Source organism: Idiotropiscis lumnitzeri, chromosome 10 (assembly GCF_059441095.1).
Source record: "Idiotropiscis lumnitzeri isolate Australia: NSW breed Sydney's pygmy pipehorse chromosome 10, RoL_Ilum_1.0, whole genome shotgun sequence".
NCBI classification, from domain to species: Eukaryota; Metazoa; Chordata; class Actinopteri; order Syngnathiformes; family Syngnathidae; genus Idiotropiscis; species Idiotropiscis lumnitzeri.
Window position 1 is genome coordinate 187435 of NC_142400.1, and position 16618 is coordinate 204052.

The 16618-nt window shown below is 48.5% G+C and overlaps 1 protein-coding gene across 2 annotated transcripts in view; it reads left to right on the plus strand.

Moving 5' to 3' along the window:
* Nucleotides 1-16131, plus strand: part of erfl1 (Ets2 repressor factor like 1) — a 36146-nt gene extending 20015 nt beyond the window's left edge. For both annotated transcript variants that reach the window (XM_088307160.1, XM_088307161.1), the window contains exons 2-6: nt 8502-8575; nt 9324-9558; nt 10401-10581; nt 12259-12406; nt 14018-16131. In XM_088307160.1, coding sequence (XP_088163286.1) covers nt 8515-8575; nt 9324-9558; nt 10401-10581; nt 12259-12406; nt 14018-14718 — 1326 coding nt within the window. In that variant the 5' untranslated portion in view covers nt 8502-8514 and the 3' untranslated portion in view covers nt 14719-16131. The remainder of the gene's footprint in view (nt 1-8501; nt 8576-9323; nt 9559-10400; nt 10582-12258; nt 12407-14017) is intronic.
* Nucleotides 16132-16618: the final 487 nt, after the last annotated feature.

The following is a 16618-nucleotide window of genomic DNA, read 5'->3' on the forward strand; positions in this document are numbered from 1 at the left end:
TGCAATCAGAGTCAGAAATCAAAAGTTTCTCAAAGATTTTCTTCAGCAATTTTCTTGTGAAGAGCGCTTTTCCAACACGCCGCCCCCATTCTGCTCCGGAAATGTCAGGGGCACCAATCTTGACCCAAACAATTTGCCGACATTTTTCATGCCTCTTCAGAAATCAGCCTTGACGAGCTTTGGGGCTTTTTTTTTTTTTTTCTTCTTGATCAACCCGAATCACCGGGGCCACCGAAACCCCGCCCTCTCTTGCACACTCCAGCCATCTTGTGCTGTGTGTCGCGTTGCTTATCCTTCAAAGAGTCGGCACCTTCTCAAAATCAGTTGAAATGTTCCAAATGAGGTCGTGCGGCGCCGCTTAAGCAACTAACGAGCCGCTCCGCCGAGCTGATGTGTGTCAATTGTTTGCACTTGGAATTGGTGTTAAATGTCCCCGACGGAGGATCAATAGTCTTATCATCTCTGATCAATTGACTGAACGTCGCCGCTTTAGCGCCTTGACAGACACGAATGGAGAAGATAAAAAAAAAAAAGCACTTTCAAGAACGCAAACGTCTTTTTCATTTTGAAATGACTTTTATTGCGACGCAAAATGGAAGCTGGACGGCCGCGCGCCATCGGTCGCCTCGCTCGACGCTCGCCATTTTGCACTTTGGCTTCTCGGGAATCTCGCCTTGCATTTTGTCCAAATGTTTTCGTGGCTCTCGTTGCGCAAAAGCAAAGTGGAGCCGAGATGCCAAAAAAGAACGGAAATGTGGTTTTTAGCCGAGGTTTTGCCGTCATCGATCCTCTCGCGGCTTCGCGTTCGCTCTTCGTATTTGGGGGGGTAATAAAAAAATACAAATTCCAAATAATAATAAGAGGAGTAAACTGTCAACTTCTAGTTTTTTGGGGTGGGGGGGGTCGTGTTCCCCGAAACATTGAAAATTGTCACATGACGTTGTAGCGAAACGTTCAGCTCACATGAAATGATGCAACGTTTTTAAATCCGAAAGCCTTTGGAGCAAACGGGACGTCGTGTCGGACAAACAAAGTCAAGGTTGGCGCTTTTGCATCGCATGCGGAAAGAAAAAGGAAAGGTGACGGCGAGAGGAAAGAGGACGCGTGAAGAGGCGGCAGGAGAAGGCGGAAGGTGAGAGCGATTAGAGGCGCTTTTATGGATGAGCTATTGATTGAGTCGCCGGTGACTTCTTGAGTGGTTAATTCGGGAAGTGAGAGCGATCGAGGGAGTAACTCGGCCACTACTTGGGGGGGGGGGGGCTGTGCGAGCGAGCGAGTACTTGACATATCCACACAGCACAAAAACGGGAACGTCTCCATAAGTTGAAAACAAAAAAAAACATCCCCCCCACATAAACATTCTCCTCCGAACCAAATAAGTTCGGTAGTTTCTCGGTTCCTATTCCAAAATGCCTCCGTGAGTCAGCGGCCTCTTCTTCCTCCGAAAGAAAGAAACGCCCCCTCTCTTTTCCCTAAATGCGTAACTCAGACACTGAAAGCGACGGAAAAAAAAGAAAGGAAAACGATCCCAATCGGTCAGCCCGCTTGAAGTCGGTTGCGAACCAAAACAGCAGCAAAGCACACCGAGCGCTGCTTGAAGTTGCGCAATCTCAACAAGCATCTCATTTGCATGCCGACGTCCTTTTTCCCGACTTGGAGTGACGATGGCGACGCGTTTGCGCTCACTTTTTTTGCCACTTGCAAGCGTTGACGTGCTTGACAGGCGACGATCAAACATGCGGCGTAGCGCCCCCTTCAGGACCGCATTTGGAAATGAAGTGGAGGAGTCCAGAAACATTGTTTCCAAAAGTGGAGAAGGTTCTTTGTTTTGTGTGACACCATCTTCTTTTCTCAAGAAAATGAGTACACACACACACACACCCCCCCCCACACCCGCACCTGATGAATTGTGGGCAGCCCACCGGACGCTCATCTGTTCCAAGGACACGACAATTGGTTGGCTTGTCGTCGCACGCGCACTTGAAGGCAAGACTTTTGCAATGTTTTCCTTTTTTTTTTTTTCCGTTCCGGTCAATTCGTCACGGCAGATATTAGATAAGCTCGGAGGAGAAGGTGGATGTCAATCACGTACGACGCGCACGTCCGCCAATCAGCGTCAGCAGAATTTCCACCCATTTAGCTTGAAAAAGCGGCGATGTCATCAAGGAATTGTCGACCGGTCCGACGGGATAAGTTAGGCCCGGGTCGGGAGCGGCTCGGGCTCGCTTCCGTTTCTTGCTCGACGACGCTTTGGCGTGGTCGCGACGGCCGGGGAGTCAAACCTTGCGATGCTGAATGTGTGTGCGTTAGTTGACCACAAAGGGCACTGCAGCTAGCTAGCCGCGAAGTGACTAACGCGCTAGCCGGCGTGCGCGTTGCGTGACGGCGGCGGCCGAGACGGCGCTCGTTTGTGTTTAGCGTGTTTGTTTGTTTGGCGCCAGCGGCGTGTCGCTATTCGCGCCATGCTAACCAACTTCAACGTCGTTTTTTGTTTCCCTACCAGCCAAAAGCGAACCTTGCACGTGCACATGCACGTGCATGTGTGAGTGTGTGCGCGCGCCAAGGTCAGCTCGCCGCCTCGCTCCCGCGCACCTTTTTTGATCTCTCATCCACGAGATCAAAGGCGCTCTCGGGCTATTAGTCCGCGCGAGCCATTGATCCCTCATCGATCCGAGCGAGCCGCCGCCGCCGTGCACGTGCACGTGCACGCACGTCACCCTCCCACCTCCAAGCGCAAGCACGAGCACGCCGCTGTGATCGTGCTTGCGAGGCCAAACTCAACTCCAGCGCTGTTTTTTCCCCCCTTTTTTTTTTAGCCGCGGGACATGAAACAATGAGGCCCGAGCCGGTTTTAATAAAGCCCGCTTTCCCGCCTTTCAACTCCGGCGCGAGGCGGACGAGCCCCGGCAACGGAGAGCGATCGATAATTAATGACGATGAATAATTTAACCCTATCGATTGATACTTTCTTCTTCATCCTCTCGCTAGCCCGGACTTTTTCCTTATTTATTTTTTGCCCCCCCCCCATTCCATAGCATATGTGATGGGGATGCATCCCGCTCTCTCCGGCCACTCACCTGCTCGCCCAAACTTCGCGCTGGACTTTGTCTCGTTGATCGTGGACATTTTTTGGAAATGAAAGTAACGGAAAAAAAAAAAGTTTTTTGAAAAAGAGAAAAACAAATTTCCCTCGGTCAGCACACTCGGCCGCAACGTAGACGTTCATTTTCGTCGCTTGCAGCAATTTTCATTCCCAACGTGGCCTTTAATTTGCTAAATTGTGCTCTTCAAGCTAGCGTTAGCCACCCACCGCTAATCACGCATCTGCTTGGAGCGCTGCAGGAAATTCTGAAATGATTTGTCATCTTTAACTTTTCGCCACACATTGGGATCGTTTCCTTCGGATTTGCCACTTCCAAGACAACGAGCATTTTATCGTCAAATAATTAGCCGTTGTTTTCAAACTGATTTCTCCGCCTCCCCCCGTTAGTTCGAGGACAGAGCCCCCAATCCCCCCAACCCCCCCCTCCTCCACCTCGCCTCCACTTGTGGTCCACCAAACGCTCATCGCACACTCCCTCGTGTTGTTGCGGCCCGAGGCGCTGCAGTGTGTCAGACGAACGCAGCGAGGCAAGAAAAGAGAAAATGGGGCGGTGGGCTCGCTCGGCCCTGTTTCAGAGGCCAACGCCCCCCCCCCCCCCTTGCCACCCCCCAGGAACAAAGATGAGACGTATGCACAGAGTTTGTTTCATGTAAAAAGAACGCGCCTCTCTATCTTTTTATATCGCGACCCGTCACTCTCGCCTTCTTCTTTTGCCAGCACTGGAAACGCGTAATGTTGTCTCACTGGTAGCCCCGCCCACACACACACACACACACTTTATTGAATAGTGTCCCTTCAAACTACTGGCCCACTAACCTCGCTTGCACTGGTCCCAACAAGAAGAAGTCCCGCAACGTGCACGACGTCAACCAACACAAATAACAGAAAAAAAATGAGATGATTTATTTATTTATTAATTTATTTATTTTTCTTCTCATTATTTGACGTTCTGAAAACTGGCTTGCTCCTGATTTGGAATGAAATCTCAGAGACTGAAACAAAGAGCAGCACCAAAATAAATCCCAAAAAGTTGCTTTGTCATTGACCTGCGCAATTTCTGAAGTTCTATGAAAAAGAAAAAAAAAAAACAAATTCCAATGTTGGATCCCATTGGCCTTGGTCCTTCTCATCCCGCCCCCTTTTTCTCAAGCCGACAATCTCGAACGTGGCTCTTCAATCGGACCGGCAAATTGGCGCCGTTGTTCAATGCGGCTTTTTCCATTTTTTTCTCAACGCCAATCACACCTCGGCTGGCTGCAATACTCGCTTTTGGAGTCAGCCGGTCCTCCATCAAGCGTCGCCAGTTGCGCCAAAATGCTGCGGCTCGTCTTTTAATGGGACTCTGGCGTCCCTTCACTGGCCTTTTAAAGTTCTAACATTCGAACATTTGTTTTCAAATCTTGGAATGGCCTCGCCGCCCCTTCCCACCCAGTGCCTCGTACCGCAGACCGGACGCTATTAGCGTTAGCGAGGACTAAGCAAAGGCTCCTCCTCCTCAATGGGAGCCAAGCTCACGTCGCTCGCATTTTTATTCTTCGGCTTTTGACTCTGCGTGAGATTTTTGTTTTGCGCTTTTTAGACGGGCTGCAGTTGCAGTTCCAGTTTGATGGGCATCAATCGGCGCCCATTGGCAACTTGTCATCGTTGTGAAATTTGTTCGGCTCAATTTGTCAAACGCTCTCGTGCTCTGATTTTGGTGCCGCAGTTCCCCACTTGAGTGTTGCGTGCTTTGTCGAGGTGCGATCCATCATCAGGGCGCTTTCCGCTTTTGTTTGGAGGACGGCATCTTGTCTAAACCCAATAAAGCGCACTCGTGCTTTTTGTGCTCTTTCATCAGCGCGCCGGCGTCTTTTTGGAGCAAAACAAAAGTGATCTCTGGTCGTATTGATTCAGTCACCATCGATGGGCTCTACGTCTTTATTTGTGTCGACTACCTGCGCCTTTGTATCGCTTCCAATGGCTGCGTGTAGGCGCCGGCGTGCGCAAGCACCACTATTCCCTCGGCTGCTAGTTAGAATGTTTCTGGGGGGGGCGGGGGGGGGGGGGGGCACTTGAAAGCCATACGCTGCCCAAATCAAAACTAACAAGGAAATGATGGAGGCTCCTTTATCTCCTCTCTGGCCCTGGGCGGGGAGCTGAGGGCTGGGGGGTGGGCGGAGGAGGCGCAGGAGGCGGAGGAGGAGGTGAGTGATGGAGGGGGGGGGGGGTGCGGTGGGGGCGGGGGGTCGCCTTGCTTCCTCTTTGATTTGTAAAAAATGCATTACCTCCGAAATCAAACGGAAAATGACTGCGCCGACGCGAAAACACGGCAAGAGGGAGGGTGGGGGGACGGCGCGAGAAAGGTGGGCGGGGCTCAGAGAAACGGAAATGTTGCCGGCGACCGGGCATAAAAGGAGTCACGTGGATGGCGCAGAAGTCGGCAAAAGCAAAAGCGTGACGCTTCAGTGATGGCGAGCGGCAAACGTGCACAATTTGAGATTTTCCTTCAAGGCGGACCGTCGGATTGGAGAGCGGCCGCCGTTTCGCCTCCACTTGCAGCCGCCGTGTCAAAATGTCGAAAAATACCTGCAAACTTTAGCATAAAAGAAATAAAAATGGTGGTTGCGGAGGCGCTTTGATCTGAATCCATTTCGGCGGCTTTTCCAGAATGAGCGCCTGAATCATTGCTGAATAATTTTTCTGATCCTTTTATTAATCTGTCTGGCAACGTCTCTCGTTATGGAGCTAGCGAGCTCTGAGGCTACGTCAGATGAAAAAAAATATTGCTGTCATGTTGGTGGACTCCACGCAAGACTGGTGTGAATCGGTTCTCCGTTCCAAATCGAAACATGGCAAAAAATTGATCACGTTTCTGAGTTCATTCAAAAAAAGTGTTTGTCTGTTCGAGAAAAACTCGTCTTGTGTTGTGAAGACCGTTAACTCGTTCACTGCCAATGACGGGTATAGAAGTCAAAAAGTCCGTTTATTTGACCTGGGCTGGCCGTGAATGAGTGAAGTAAACATTTGCTTTGCTTTCACTGAACTCGTGACACAAACGTAACGAAATGCGCAGAATGTGATCAGATCGCAACGCAAAAGTGGCAAGCGGGTCTGCCTCGCCGTTGAGAGTCGTCTTCTCGGTCGACTTCAGCTTCTTCACCACGTTCCAAAAAAGAAAAAGTTCAGTAAAGACTTGAAGTTGTCCGTTGGTTGGTGTCTTGTGATTTACGGGCGAGGCATTCCAGCTCACCCAAATCGAAAATGGATCATGGAAGTTATTTCTGAGAAGACTGCATTAATTTCACATCACAAATCTGGCAAACATTTTTTTTTAATTGATGGAACAAAACTCTGGTGCTGCATTTTATTTTCTGAATCGGCAGCGAGGCTCTCCCAAAAATGTGCTTTCTGCCCCCAAAATGGATTTTGGATTGCAGAGACACGACGTGGCCAAGAGCGACTTTTTAGAGTCAGGGTGGCCGACCATGTCAGCAAAAGGGAATTATTCAATGCACACCATGTTGATTTCATATATAGATAGATAGAGATATATTTATTTATTTATTTATTTATTTTTGGGCAGGGGGGGCAATATCCTAATAAAAAAAAAACTTCAACAATTTTCTGTATAGTTTTCTACAGTAAATCAAGTTTACAGAAATTTACAAAAAAGCAAAATGTGCAACCTTTTTCCAGGGTCGGCAGCATCTTTTATAAAGTTGATTGACATTTGAAATAAATACTTCCCTGAAGTCAACGCAGTTTTAAATGGATTCATTTTTCGAAAGGCCAAAGCCGATATTTGTCAAAATCGTCTCTGTGTGACAGGGAGCAAAATGAATAAGCAATAAAAAAAGAAGCAAAAAAAGAAAGAAAAGGGCCAGAGATGAGAAGACGAGGCCGAAACGGCGCCGAGAAAGTGAGCAAGAGAGTTGCGAGCCTCCAAAGGCCACAAGCGGGTCGAGAGAGAGAGAGAGAGAGAGAGAGAGAGAGAAGTGCCTGGAGTTAGCAATAATAATTTATACAAACACACCTTAATAATTCACGTTCTATTTCAATGCTGGAGGGAAAAATCTCAAATTCACAGAGCATAATTAAATAGCGGCAGAAGAAGCGCGAAGGCAGCGATGCAGAGGGCGGCATTAAAGATGGCAAAAAAGAGCGAGAAGCAGCCGCAAAAGTCTTTTTCTTTTTCACTTTCTTTTTCTTTTTCATGTGATCTTTTGCGAAGCAGCGGCGATGGAAAGTCGCCGCTTGTCGCCCGCACCGCCGACCCAAATGCTCTCGTGCAACGTCGTTAGCGTTCTGATTAGCATTTCACTCATTTACATGCCGCCAACACCCCCCACTTCGTTTTGACCTGCTGGCATGTAAAAAAAAAAATTTAAAAAAAATACCACTAATTGGAATTCAACAGTTACCTCACCGTAATTGTCTTAACGCAAAAAAAAAAAAAAAAAAAAAACATTTTACCAGAAGAAAATGTTCTCACAACTAACTCGATTTGATTGAAAAAAAAACAGTCGCATTGGTCATATTTGCTACTTTTTCCTGCTTTTGTTGACAATTTTTTTAAATAGAGGGTGGCAAAAAAGGGATACAAAGTCAGGCCCGGGGGCCAAATCAGGTTCACCGGATCCTTTTGTGTGGCCCGCCAAAGAAAATCTTGATTCAAGTGTGCCAAAATGTACGAAATAAAATCTTTAAATTTTAAAAGTCGCTTGTTGTTTATTCGTTTTTGTCATCAGAACGACCATCCCAACAACAATTGGGCCCGCAACCAAAACGACTTTGACAAATGTCCCAATTTAAAAAGAAAACGTTATTTCATTATTTGACGTGTATTTGCTTCGTAAAGAATTAATGACGCAGTTTTTTTTCGTTTTATTTATATATTTTTTTTGCAACGTGGTTTGTCCGTTTCAGTGACGCTTGGATTTGACAAGACAAACTTTGGATTTTTTTGTTTTCAGATTTGATTGCGAAATCTAGGAGACGCGCTGACGACGATGTGCGGGAAGTTCTCCTGCTGGATTTGATGCAAAGTTGAGTTTTAGGGCACCCGTGTGGACAAAAAGATTTTCGGGAGTCATGAAGGACGACCGCCGCGTTGGCTTGCCGTCTTTCAAGCTTCTTTGCAATTCTTTCCTGACATTTTTGCACGTTCAACAGAAACTTCTCCCGCCTTCCGCTTTCGGCGTATTGTGGAATGCAACTTTTGGCGCTCCTCACGTGCGCGCCTGCGGACGTTGCATCACGCTCGCTCGGCCTCGGGTGGCCTCCTTCAAAGGCTCCGTCGCGATACCAAAGGAAACCTCGCCGCGTTTGGGAATCGGCGCTGACGTCCGCGTTCGATTCCCTCGGCCGCGTCCGCATCCAGAGGAATGCTGAATGTTTTTCTTCCCGTTTTGTTTGTCAGGTGTTGCAGCGGCATGGACTGCAACTGCGTCAGCGATCTGCTGCTGCCCCCGGTGCCCGCACTTTGGACGCCAGGTTGGTAACCGCCAAACGCTTCTTGAGCTTTCCTCCTTGAAATGCAAATAATGTCTTCCGGAACGCCGCCGCCCACAATCGGAATGCAGAAAGCAAAGAATTCCAGCGTTTGCGCAATCCACTTAATCGTGGCCCAAACGGAAAAAGGAGGACGAGAGAATCTGCGGCTCAAGAGTATTGTACCAATTAGGGATGGACGGGTTTCAGTATCGGGCCGGTTCCGGACTCATTTTATGGCTTTTCCAAGTCCCAAAAAATGCAACACAGATTAAGTGCATCTGGGGAGTGTTTTTTTTTTTTTTTTGCTCCACTTTTGCGGCAATACGTTGGAGAAGCATCACTTGCGTCGGGACTTTGTTGACATTTTTTTCATCTTCTGTTCAATGAAATTGAAGATTTTGAAGACGTACCCGAGAGAGCGCTCAATACTCAAAGGAGGATTACTCGGACCGAATATCGCTGTGAAGAAAATGCTCTTGAACTTTGCCACCTGTAATCGCTTGCATCATATTAGCTGTCTTTGTGTGTCGCTGCGGGAAAAAAAAGAGCATTTGGTTGTAAAATTGAAACGAAAATCAACAATGTGGCAACTCAAATCGTTTGAAATGGGCTGAGCACGATTGCGTCACTTCCGACTGGTTTCAAGCGCCGCGTTTGTCTGACAAGGTCTCGCTTTGCATTGGCTAACGTCGCTCCGTTCAACACCTCGATGGCTGATTGGCGACGCCCCCCCCCCCCCCTTCTCCAGGGTTCGCCTTCCCGGACTGGGCCTACAAGCCCGAGTCGAGCCCGGGATCGCGGCAGATCCAGCTGTGGCACTTCATCCTGGAGCTGCTGCAGAAGGAGGAGTACCAAGGCGTGATCGCGTGGCAGGGCGACTACGGCGAGTTCGTCATCAAGGACCCCGACGAGGTGGCCCGGCTGTGGGGCATCCGCAAGTGCAAACCGCACATGAACTACGACAAGCTGAGCCGAGCGCTGAGGTATTCGCCGTCGCCGTCGCCGTCGCCGGACAAAAGAATGCGGAACCCAAACGTGGCGGGACGCCATCTCGCCGAGCGTCGTCGAGCTGGCGTCCCGTCGAGCGCGCCGACAAACGCGGGGCGGCTCGTTGCGCGTTCCAGGCCATCCGCGCCTTTTCTCACCTTGCGAGCGGGCCGCCGCCGTCGCGGGCTATCGAAGCGTCCCATTTGTTCTGAAACGAGGCGTGTGGCCCCGCCCCTTCGAGGCGCGTTCGGAGACGCGACGACAACACATTTTCACTTCGGAGACCAAATTGACGTCCGCGCGCTCGCCTCAGAGTCGTGTTGGCGTTTCCAATCTCTGCCCGGCGACGGCAATTTTCCTCCGTGACGGACTTGGCGCTTTTCAAACAACAAACGTCGACGTCGTTATCATAAATGCCGCCGCCGCCCTCCCGCTTTCCCTCGGCCTCGTCTTAATGACGCTTGTCGCGGCCTCTAATTGTTTTGATTTGGTCGGGGCCACAACGCGTGGTCTTAATTGGCCTCACTTAATTGCTCAATTACGGGCGATTGCCGCGCCGAGCGAGACGCACGCCGGCGCCCCAAGTGGGTCGACGTCGCGCACGATGAGGCGTTCTAACGCCGGGCTCGCTTTTTGGATTCTGAAAAGTTTGTTTTGTCTTTTCACAGCCCCGCCGCCGGGGGGCGTTACGATGGAAACCGCGCGCGTCCCATTATTTGCTCGCACTTGAACGTGACGTTACTATTTCCAAAATACGAGCGGAATTTGGTGGACGATGAGCAGGAAGTCGGCCGAACGCTTTGAGACGCCTCATGCCGTCACCTGTGCTGCGTTGCAGGTATTACTACAACAAGCGCATTTTGCACAAAACCAAAGGCAAGCGCTTCACCTACAAGTTTAACTTCAGCAAAGTGGTTCTGGTCAACTACCCCATCCTGGACGTGGCCAACTCGCCTTTCTTCCTGGCTCAGAATCACTTCAACGGAGGCGCCGGCGCACCCGACTGCGGCACCCCGGAGGTACGCCCGAAACGTTGACGCGCTGCTTTTTGCTTTTTGGACAAAAGAATTCCATTGCCGTCTTTCGCTTTCGCTGTCGACGAAAACGAGATCAAAATCCGGACTGAGCTGCCGCACATTTTGAAGTGGTGCCGTTGTCCGAAAAAAAAAAAAAAAAAAGGGAAATGACGCTCAAGTTTGACATTTGTGAATAGAAAGAGATTTTTTTTTTTTTTTCACAAATCAAAACTAATGATCCGTCCTCACTTGGTTTGTCATTTTTAGATCATTTAAAGCAAAGAAAGAAAGCGACTTTTGCACTTCAACTTAACTTTGTTGCAGAAAAACGACTTTTGCGCTTAGAGATGAGAAAGAAAAAAAAAAAGTGACAACGTGCTTCTTGAGGAGTGACGCGATGGCCTCACAGTTCAGAGGTCGTGGGCTTGATTCTGGATTTTGCATGGGCGCACACACGACTTTGTTTCGGTTTCTCAGTATCTGCTCCAAACTGTGCGTGTGCTCAAAAAGTTTCCATGTGAAAAAGTAACGTAAAGGTTCCATCCTTCACTTGTCTTCAGGTCGCGAGGAGACGGCTTTAGGTTGTCCTTCACGCCCCCCCCCCCGTTCCCCCGTCGCCTCCCCCGGGCTCCCCCAAAGACGACATGATCCCCCTCCCTCTCGCTCTCATCTTCAGCGTGTCATCGATCTCAAATGAAAGCGAGGCCGCGTCACATCACATCAATGGCGCGCCTCGTTAACGCGCTTTGTTAAGCAAACGCGGATCCGCCGGCTCGGGGCAAACTCGCCTTTCAAACTCGGGGTGACTCGGGGTGATATTGATCCAAGGGGGGAGCCAAGGGGGGCAAAAATCCCCCCTTTGTCCCACCCATTCATTTGTTTCAGCTGCTGTGCTTGCTTGCGCAGCCCGTGTCAAAAACGAGATGCGACGCGGCCCGAACAGGAGCTGCGGCCGCAAAACGTCACCTGACGTCACCTGACGTCACCTGACGTCACCTGACGTCACCTGACGTCACCTGACGTCACCTGACGTCACCTGACGTCACCTGACACCTTTGTTTTGACTCCGCGGCGTTTGCATCACACCTGTCGGTCGACATGTGGCGAGGACAACCCGTCTTATTTCGGAGCGTGGCGTTATTTCGACCTGACCGACGCCGACGTTGATGTGCCGGAGCGGTGACACTTTTCATTGTCCGACTTTCAGCCCGCATCAAAAGTCTACACCCCCCTCTTCATGTCACCTCGAACCTGCAGCTCGATGGCAAGAAAATGAATCAATAAGCAACTGAGATGATGTGCTTGCATAAGTGTGCACACCCTCTTGTAATTGGAGGTGGATTCAGACTCAACCGATCACATTCAAACGCATTTTAAATGGGAGTCGGCCGCCATTTTGAAATGTTGTCCTGAGTTCCGAATGAAGTTCGGATGTTCTAGGAGCCTGTTTGGTCACGTGTCTGCAATGACACTTTGGGTGCATTCTGCAGTCCAAAATGTTTTCCTTACATGACATTTTTTGCCGTCATGTGGCAACATTTCAGCTATTTTTTCTGCAAAAAGTACCACTTGCTCTTTCGGGTGTCCTAAGTCGTGTCATGTTCTCAGAAGAAAAAAAAAAAAAAAGAGCCAACTCCAAAAGGAGCCCATTTGTGATGCCGTTGTGTCTTTCCCACGCAGGCCATCCAGTCGCTGTTTCCTCGCTTGCCAGACGCGGGCCGAGCGTCGTCGCTGTTTGATCGGGGCGGCGCGGCGCCGGGGCCGGGTTCGGGGGCGGGGCCGGAAGGAGACAAGCTGCGACTGGACACGTTTCCTTTCCTGGGTTCAGGTGAGAACGCGAGCGCGGCTTTGACTGGCTCATGTCGCTCGAAGCGCTTCTGCAAAGTCGTTGAGACATTTTGACAAAGTTATTCCGACGGGTCGAATCATTTGAACGTAACGTTTGCCGTTTTAGTTTTCACACGATGCCGCGAGTATTTGACTTGCACACTTGCGCATGCGGAAGGCAATAAATTCCCCAATTCATTCTGGGAAAAAATGCTTTGATGTTAATATTTTGAGCATGTAGCCTCCATGTTCCCAAGAAGCTAAAAGAAGGTGACCAAATGCGTTCCGTTTTTTTATAACGGGATGTTGAACTGGCGTGGCAGCGATACGATTTTGTTGTTTCTGGCTCAATTATCGTTGAAGGAAGAAGGTCGTGACTTGCGTGACTTTTACGTGTTCTTGTCAAACAAGTGCAAGGAAGGAAGGAAAGAAAGTGAGATGAGGTGACTTCAGTGTCCGCGACTGACGCTGCACTCACACGCACATTTCAGAAAGCGAGCGAGGGAGGTAGCATGTAAACAGATGCAGCAAGCAGCCCCCCCTGCCCCCCCCCCACTCCCTCCCATTCCTCCTTCCTCCTCCTCCTCCTCCTCTTCTTCTTCATCCTCCACAGTTTGTCCTGGGGTCTTATTTCCTTCTCCCTCCCATGTGTCCCCGCCGTCCTAATCCCTTCCCAGGCAGGAAGGCCCTAATTGAGGGTGCAGGCTTGAGTTTGTGGCCTGTGGGCGCCCATTACTGTGTTTTCATAAGCAAGCGAGCGAGCGAGCGAGCGAACGAGGCCCGTCTGACTGATTCAATATTCATGTGTCTGCCAGCTACACACGCACACGCACACACTTGAGCGCTGTCAAATTAGGTCCGCATAGTAAATAACGTGGCAGGCCGGCGGATCGAGGGGAAACCGAGGCGGGGGGTGGGGGGGCACTTTGGCGGCAGCCAGTTGCTCGGAAGTCGGCTGCGCTGGGAGGTGAAGATGCTTTTGTTTGTTGGTCCCGGCGCTCCCGCTCAGACAAACGGCAGCGTCGTGCTCCGATTACGCCGGGAAAATCGGAATTGGGTTGTGCGGCAAAAAAAAAAAAAGAAAGGCGATTTCACGGGAAAAAAACAACCCACAATTGTTTTTTCCTCATAAGCATGACGAGTCCCATCCCAAATGATTTTTAATTGAGAAGTTGCATCATCTGCCACATGAAAATGACATTTTTTAGGAGAACAAATTTGCAAATTGTTCCAATATGAAATTGAAATAAAGTCCACGTTTGAAAGTAGGATAGGATTAAGTTTGTAAAAAAACAAAAAAGATCCAAGAACAAACGTTTTTGTGAGCACAACGCGGAATGTTCCAAATGAGAGAGTTTTGCGAGAAAAAGCTTTGATTTCGATTTACGTGACGAAAGTAGCACAAACGAAGCCGGTGTGACGTTTGCTCGCAACAAACTTGACAATTTGATGAAAAACGAAAAAATTGTTCTGTGAATGGCTTTGAAATTTGAAGAGGAAGAAAAAATCAAAGAAAATTTCCGTGTTGCCGAAAGGACTTTGACCGAAAGAGGACCGCGAATGACGCCGAGCGAGCGACTTTCAACACTTTTGTCCTCCGTGTTCCTGTTAGGTGGCCCCTGCTACACCAAGCCGCCGTCCCTGCTGGGCGCGTACCCCCGCAGCGCGCCTTTCGACTACCCGTGGGGGTTTAACCCCTACCTGCCGGGGGCCTTCTCCCTCAACAACTGCCCCAAACTGGGCCCGGGCTCCCTCTACCCCTCCCAGTTCTACCCCGGCCCGCTGCCCAGCGGCCTCTCCCAGCTGCCCCACGCCTTCTCTACACTGCTGCCCCCGGGGGAGGCGACCAGCGGCACCAACGCGGCGGCATTGTCGGCGGGGGGGCGAGCGGGCCCGCCGCCCTACCAGGGTGGGCTGTCGCTGGGCCGCCTTGAGCTGGGCAACCCTCTGCCGGGAGGAGAACGCGCCCGGGCCACGCCCCCGAGCCTGGGCCCGGGGCACCAGAGCCCCACGGAGAGGCGGGGCGGCGTCAAGCGGGACGCCGAGTCGGACTCGGACCTGGAGATCACCGACCTGAGCGACTGCAGCTCGGACAACGAGCACGACTTTGCCAAGGACGCCGTGGCGGGAGCCAAGAAGCCGGAGACGCGGGCGGGGGGGGTGGCGGTGGCCTTGCCCCTGCCGCCCATCTCCTCGCTGCCGCCGTCCTTGTCCGCCCACCCTCTCAAGGGCCTGATGCCCCTCACGCCGCCACCCGCCATCTTGCATGAGCGCCACAGGGAGAGAGAGTCCCTCAAACTGATCCACAGCTAATTCTTCTTCTCCTTCTTCTTTTGATTTGAGAGCTCTGCTTTTCTCCCCTTTTGTCATCGTCAGACTTTTCGCCAAAACTTTTGACAGGCCCTCATTTCCCATGGCCATGTTCCAATCTCCACGAATGGCCGGCCTCCTCTTGTGTTTCCTGTGCCGGAAAGAATTGTTGACGGAGACGCGGGCCAATACTGCCACCTGGTGGTGCTTTCAATGTATGTCTGTTCAAATGAATGTGCTTCAAAGTGTTGCTCCTGTTTTATCGCGCTCATTTTATTTGATTTCATTTCTATTGTGAAAAAACTGGTTCTGAGTTTAATTTAAACTATTTTTCTAGTAATGTGGGGGAAATATATTCAAGTCGATGTATCCCAATTGCTTCGCAACAATTTGCTTGTTTTTATCCCCTGTTCTCGTGTGTCTTCATTTATTTCAATTGACTTTAAGCCACTGTTGTGGGATTCCTTTCCTGTGTTTGTGTCATAATTTATTTGGTCATTTTATTTATTTATTTATTTATTTATTTCTTACCACATTTCAAATGGTGTGAAAATAGAAATTTCTTTCAGCGTTTTCTTTCTTTCTGTTTCCTAATTTATTTCAAAACCGCATTTCTGGTGGACTCCAAATTTATTTGTTCTTATATTTCCAAATGTCACTTAAACCACATCACAAGGGCCGTAAAATATCTAGTATGTATTGTTACTTTGTTATGTAACCCAATTTAATAGTCATGTGAGAACATTTATCATCTTTCATTTTCTCTTAATTTATTTAAATTTGCATTCAAACAAATCAAATAATGTTATTGGAAGCTGCATTGAAAATGTATTTTTATTAGATTCTTGCACAAATTTGGGAGAGAATAAAAGGGAAGAATAGCAGATTTTAAATTTATATGAATGTGTGTGTGCGTGTGCGCGTGTGTGTGTATTTTAATATGTTGTACAAATTAATGATGAGCACCTATGAAGCGAGCTAGCTGTATCGTTGTGATTTTATTCCGTATTTAATTTAATATTTGGAAGGGGGGATAAAGTTATGAGCCTATGTGTATCCAAAGTTTCAATAATTCATAAGCAGATGTTTTTCTATGATGAGCTTATCGGGATGCTGTCCGAGTTTTTAATTGTGCCCTTTGGTCTATTTTTTTTATTTATTTATTTATTTTAATTTTTTTTATGTCCACCCAGGCAAATCCGTGCTAGTTGACTTATTTTTATATTAGCATTCATTCAATGTAAAGCCGATTTTTTTTCTATGTAATTGAATTCCCTGGAATCACAAAAAAAACAACGAAACAGAACATTATGAGCCACATTGTACTCGCTATTGTAAATGTCCTAATGTGACACACAAACAGCTGTAAATACTGTTTCTTGTGTGTGCGTGTGTATACATCTCAAATGATTTGTTTTCCTGTATAGAGGTCACATGGGGGGTGAGGTGGGGGTGGGGTATTCATATCTTGAAAAGCAATAAACTTAATTATTTGGGATATTGGACTTTTGTTGTCACTTTAATGTTGATTTTATATTAATTCTTATTTTCTGCAAACCAACCAAAAGTTGATCTTTTTGGAAATAGTTGCCATTGTTGGCATTTCTAAAACCTTTTTGTTCATTTTATTTACAGAATTTTTAAAAACTTTTCACTTGAGTGTCACCGGGTTTGAATGATTCCGATTCTGATTCAGCGACTTTGTGGAACGTTGTCTGGCTCAACATTTATTTACTCAGTGATGGACCTGCGACCATTATTCGTTAATATGTTTGGAAATGCTTTTTATAAAAAGAAAAACAAATATATTAAATTTTCAATTTTCTACGAAAATAATAATAGAATATTAAAATGATCTTTTGGTTATAATGACAATAATTTTATAAAATTATAAACAATTGCT